Below are 6,005 nucleotides of genomic sequence, written 5' to 3'. Positions count from 1 at the left end.
AGCACCCTGTACCGCCTCTACTTCTCATAAATAGAACTACGAAAACCCCCAAAGAAAAACCCTAGCCTCCTCCGTGCTATACATTCACCAAAAGTAGAGAAAGTCTCCGTCTTTGATTGAGAAACCCTAAACCTAAAAATGGTATCCTCTCTCCCTTTCTCCTTAGCAGCGCATAGGATTTAGTTTTGTTTTCTATGAAAGGTCTCACTTTGTTTTTTTTGGTTTTGCAGACAGTAGAAGCAGTGAATCCAAAAGCATACCCACTTGCAGATGCCCAGTTGTCAATAACAATACTTGACCTTGTTCAACAAGCTGCTAACTACAAGCAACTCAAGAAAGGAGCCAATGAAGGTTAGTTTTGTCAAAAGTAGCAGTTAATGTGTTTTTTTTTTTTGCTAATATAAAATATGGGGTTTTAATAAAGTTTTGATTTTCAGCTACTAAGACACTTAACAGAGGTATCTCTGAGTTTGTTGTGATGGCTGCTGATACTGAACCACTTGAGATCCTTCTCCATCTTCCTTTGCTTGCTGAAGACAAGGTTATCTTTTCTTTTTTCTTTTTACTTTTTGTTGATGGTTTTTTGGTTTGAGTTTCTGTCGTGTTGTGGATTGGTTTGTTGTATTTGTGACAATATTAAGAGGATGTAGTTTTAGGGATTTATGCTTATTTATTCGGTTTTTTGTTTTTATTTTTTCTGGTTATTGCTGTACAACTGGTTTTGTCACTAATTTAATTCTGGATGCCTTTGTTGGTTATATATGACAAGCTCACATATATACTCGTCTTCAATCATACCGACTTCAATTCAGTAATCTGAATAAATTTGATTTAGGATGAATGAATTTCATTGGATTGGATTATGGTTTTGTAACTCTTTTTAAGACCAAGCTATTCTGCCATTGAATTTCTTGCGCAGGCTTGAAACTCCCATTCTAAACTCCCAAGTTTAGGTCATACTTATTTATAGAATTTCACACAACTTTCCTTCTTTTTTGGTTACGAAGGATATATAAAGCAAAGAACTAGCTAGTACTTAAGTGGGGGAACATAAACCAACTTATATCACTCCACATAAAGCTAAGACAACTTTAGAATTGTAATGTCTAACTGCAAGTCATATACATAATTTGCTAGCCAGTCTGCTACTGAATTAGCTTCACAATAAATGTGCAGCATTTGCTAGGATTCTTATACTGCATAAGAAAGGATAGCTGTTTGTAATAGCATCATTCCTGCCCAAAATCACATGTAACACCATGCTAGAATCCACCTCAAGCATAAGCTGACTATAACCCAAGTTCCATGCTACGTGAAATCCTTCATAAATACCCTACAATTCTACCTTGAAAGAAGTATGTACATGACTTAGTTCTCTTTGTCACATGATTAAAGTAGAAGTTGACTTCACAGAGCTTGGTTCATTGACTTGTGATAGTAGAGATTGGATTTCAACTCTTTTCTTTTTCAACTATGAAAGGATGCTCGGGAATTATCCTAGATTACTCTTTATGTCAAAGGCATGAAATTAATGTTGTTTTTTTGCCTGTGCTCCTTTTCTATTCATTTTGTAAATGACTTTGTGGAGGCACAGAACAAACTAACTTTTTTTTTGTTTTTTGAATTGGCAGAATGTGCCCTATGTATTTGTACCTTCAAAACAAGCACTTGGCCGAGCATGTGGTGTCACAAGGCCTGTTATTGCTTGTTCTGTGACGACAAATGAGGGGAGTCAATTGAAAACCCAAATTCAACAACTCAAGGTATTTTGCTTTCTGTACGTTTCTGGAATTCATGTAGTGTTAACCTTGTTGAATTCAGCTCATAATTCTTCTCTCCCTTTTAAAATTCAGGATGCCATTGAGAAACTTTTGATCTGAAATAGTACGGAATGCAATTTCGGTGTGATGGGCCTCTTGGACCATTGGTGGTTTGCTACTTTGGAGGCTTTGACTGATGAAGTTGTGCCCTGTTGCCATGAACAAATAATGTTTTTGACTTTTTTAAGGGCCTGTTATCTTGTGTTTTTTTCACTCTGTGACTTGGGACCAATTATATAATGTTCAATATGAGTAGTTTGTTTGTTGTGGTTTAAATTTTGTCATGGAGTTTTTTACAGTGAATGGTTTGTGCCATGAAAGCCAAATACTAATATTGCGAAATGTGGCATTTGTCATGTGAGGATATTTGGTTTGGAAAGTAAAATGTGGTATCCAATTGCGCACCAAAAATGTTCAAACTGAGAGGCAATTCTGGTAGAAAGTATTGCTCAGAGCTATTTGGTGAATTCGAGTTAGGGTCCATTTGTTCTTCAATCTTGATCTCAATGGTCAAATGTGCGATGGCTTCAAATCACGCTGAGACATGATTTCGAGTTTGTTCATGTTCTCTTGCTTTCTGCCCTTCATTTTTTTAATGAGCTCTCATAGACAGATTGATTTATGTTCATGGTGGTATACCATGTTGCTATCTATCTTATACGAAGAGATTAAACAGGATACTGCTCCTTTATTCTTGAAATACTTTCTTGCATTGTCACGATGAAAATCTCAGATTTACCACCAGTTTTTACTATCATAACTAGGTTGGCACCTTGCAAACGTTTACTTTTGATAACTAGAGATTTTTTTTCAATTAAAGATATGTTTCCACCATCTAATGAATTCTTTCGTCAAGAAACTCTCATTGAAGAATGGGATTTTATCAAAATTAGACTGTGAATTAAGTAAGTTTCTTCACAGATGCATGATGCCTACATGAGTTTGAATGAATAATTCTGACATTGGTTCTGCCACGAGGTAAATCTTTGAGGACTTCTCTCTCGTCCCATTTGTGCCCACCACAAAGTTACTACAACATTTACGACTTCCTGTGAAACTCCTAATCACTCGAATTAATGATCATTCCTCTGCTAATGACGTCTCAATACCACCTTCAGCTCTACACAACACCTAAGATGAAAGGCACCTCTTTACCATGTCCACGGTTTGATATCCAAAAATATCCCACACTGTAGTATGGTGTATTTTAAAAAAAATTAGTTAAAAAAACTAATTTAATAAACTTTGTGGAGTCGATATTTTTTTGGAAGTTTGGCAAAGTAACCTTGGTTACCCTGATTTATAAGTTTAGCAGGATATATTTTTTTTTTTAATTGAACTCGATTATGTGATTGTTTATTTTTCTTTTTATTATATAGTTAAAAAAATAGTTTGGAAAAAAAACATGTTATTAAATTTTAAAAAATCCATGGGCCTATTGATGGGTATAACAAGTTTAACTTTTCTTTTCTTTTCTTTTTTGTTTGTTATAAATTTTTTTTTTTTGATTTCATCCTTTGATTTTAAACTGATTGAGAATTGAGTTTCATAATTATTTTGTTTTGCTTTCTATAAGGTATCATAGTTTTTTTAAAAAGTAATAGTATTGGTTTGACTCTCGATTTTGCAATCGTTTATTTTTGTTATCATTTAGTTAAATAAACAATATTTTAGAAAAAAAATTAAAATAAGTTATTAATTCCAATAGAGTCCATTACCTGGTTTGCGGGTTTGACGTGTTGACCCGGGTTACCCAATTCATGGTTTTAGTGGGTTTACCCATCACACCTAAAATTTTTTTTTTTTAATTTTTGATCCTTTAATTTTTCTAATAGTTTTTTTTTTATTTCACTCTTATTCAATATTAGATTAGTTGAGAAATAAAATTCATGATTTATTTTTTTCTACTTTCTATAGGGTTATCACAATCTTAAATAATTGTTTTTAGGTTGATGCTCGATTTCGAAAACATCTAACATTATTATAAAATTAAACAAAAATAATTTATAAAAACAATAAATTTATTAAACCTATTGAAGTCCATAACTCAGGTTGTAAGGTGATCAAGATCGATCTAATCTGGCATTGTCTTAATATAAAAACAATTATTGTTTTAAAGTTTTTAAAAAAATTATGCAATATTTTTACTAGTTATCCAAATTGTCTTTGAACTCATTAAATTAAATAATTCATTTTAGATCATTTTCCACTGGTTTAATTCAAAACTCGAACCAAGAAAAGAGCTAAATTAACAAGTTTTAAGATTGAATTACTTGATTAAATTTAATAATACTGTAAAAAAAAACTTTATACTATTAATTTTTTTTTAAATTTTTTTTAAATCAACTCTCAGTTAAATGCACGAGAATATACTATTAGAAACTATAAAGAAAGAAATGGTTGAGGTCCTATTTGACAACTTGGGAATTTCTTCTTATGTACTTGATGACTTAGATATCGTCGTGCTTGTAACACCTCTTCAATTATATGTAAGAAGTCTATTATAACCTTTTCTTAAATAAAAAAAAAACTATAAAACCTAATTTTACCATGCACAAAAAAGCTAAATGAAATCCTAAAATTACAACTAAGATACTTTCCTAATTTAAAATCAACTAAACCTTAAAAAATCTTAACAATTACAATATTACAAATAATTAAACAAAAAAATACTGGGATTTGTGTCTTACAGCAATTCGAACACAAGTTTGTGATTTATGGTCTTATGCAGCAGAAGAAGTGTCTTGTGGGACTTGATCATCACCCCATTCAAATTGCATTGAACACTTGCAATTAATTAGACGGCTTCAATATATTTGCTCATAATGTGTTCTTATAAATTGCATTCCTGCTTTAAAGGGATTAAGCAGTCTGTGACCATCACTTTGAAGATGAGGAAGACCATTTCTTTCGTCGTCGGGGTTCTGCTTGTGCATGCTTTTGTTTCAGGTCTCCTGCAGCTGCCTTAACACATACTTTAAACTTCAAACATTGAACAATTTAGGTCACTAGGATTTTTCATCTTAGCAAAGCTGACATATGTAGCCATTTTTTCTTTGACATTTTACAGGGGGGCTCAGCCATAAAGAGACAGGAAGAGATTTGTCGTGATGAATTTGTGCTGCCCGAACCAGATTGCAGTTTTGAAACATGCATGGATCTGTGTTGCAAAGCAGTACATTACACTCTATGGCCATGAATGCCTTGACGGTGTCACCTGTGCTTGTGCTCACTTCTGTTGATCTCATGCCTGATGGAATCAAACTGGCCTCTGTGTGCGCGCTTGCGCACCAACTTAATGCAATAAATTAATAATCACCAGAACCTATTACTATGAAGATATTAGGTGATGATGACTCTTGTACAGGAGAATATCACCAAACAATGGAACGGAGAAATCACATATTTGTGTATTTGTGATGAAAACAACGGAAGAACGTCTCAATCAAGCAAGAGGTGTGAGCGAGTTATTTGATTAAAATGACCACATCACAAGTGAAAAAATTTGCGGATAACATTCTTGATCATGGAAAGCAACTGACACAAATAGAAGGTAACTAACTAAATAGGCACAGAAAAATAAAATAAGAACACCAAATTTACATAGAAAATCCTTCAACTTACCGACAAATGAGTATCCAAACCTGCATCTGCACTCATCAGCCTACAAAATATATGCACTTTTCATGTTTGCAATTGCCCTCGAATTGCAGAGTAGTACAAATTTCCCTAAAGGAAAGTGCATTTCCACTAAAATACTAATGCAACACAAGCATTAAACAAGTAATTGGTAGCAAGATGAAATACCAACTAATCTCCAAATGCGAATGACATCCACAAGTAAACAGATTCAATTTCAGAATACGAAGTGCCACGATGACTGATTAAAGTGGAAGCTTCACATGGCATGGCAGCTTTATGTACAGCTTCCTGTCATCACTAAGCTATTTGGGTTCAAATAAACGTGTAAATGAAGATTGTAATGTATAGTCATAATAATATCACCAAAGACCATTAGCTATATTATACAGGAATATGCTGGCAAAATTAAAGCAGCTATAGTGAAACATATATGACAGCAACAGCCTACTCTGTGCACCTACTCAGTAATCAGAATTCATATTTTTAGTCATTGAGCAATGAAGAATAGAAATATATTTGATGCATGGTTTGAGTGGCACACTA

At 33.3% G+C, this 6,005-nt stretch overlaps 1 protein-coding gene across 1 annotated transcript; it reads left to right on the top strand.

The window, feature by feature from the left end:
- Positions 1-2,096, top strand: LOC133669278 (uncharacterized). The gene is made up of 5 exons (XM_062089350.1): positions 1-141; positions 231-351; positions 438-541; positions 1,632-1,763; positions 1,854-2,096. The coding sequence occupies exons 1-5, from the start codon at positions 139-141 to the stop codon at positions 1,878-1,880; spliced, it is 387 nt and encodes a 128-aa protein (XP_061945334.1). The 5' UTR covers positions 1-138; the 3' UTR covers positions 1,881-2,096.
- The last annotated feature ends 3,909 nt before the right edge of the window (positions 2,097-6,005 follow it).

This window comes from Populus nigra, chromosome 12, assembly GCF_951802175.1.
Source record: "Populus nigra chromosome 12, ddPopNigr1.1, whole genome shotgun sequence".
Taxonomy (NCBI): domain Eukaryota; kingdom Viridiplantae; phylum Streptophyta; class Magnoliopsida; order Malpighiales; family Salicaceae; genus Populus; species Populus nigra.
This window is presented reverse-complemented; position numbering and strand designations above follow the sequence as displayed.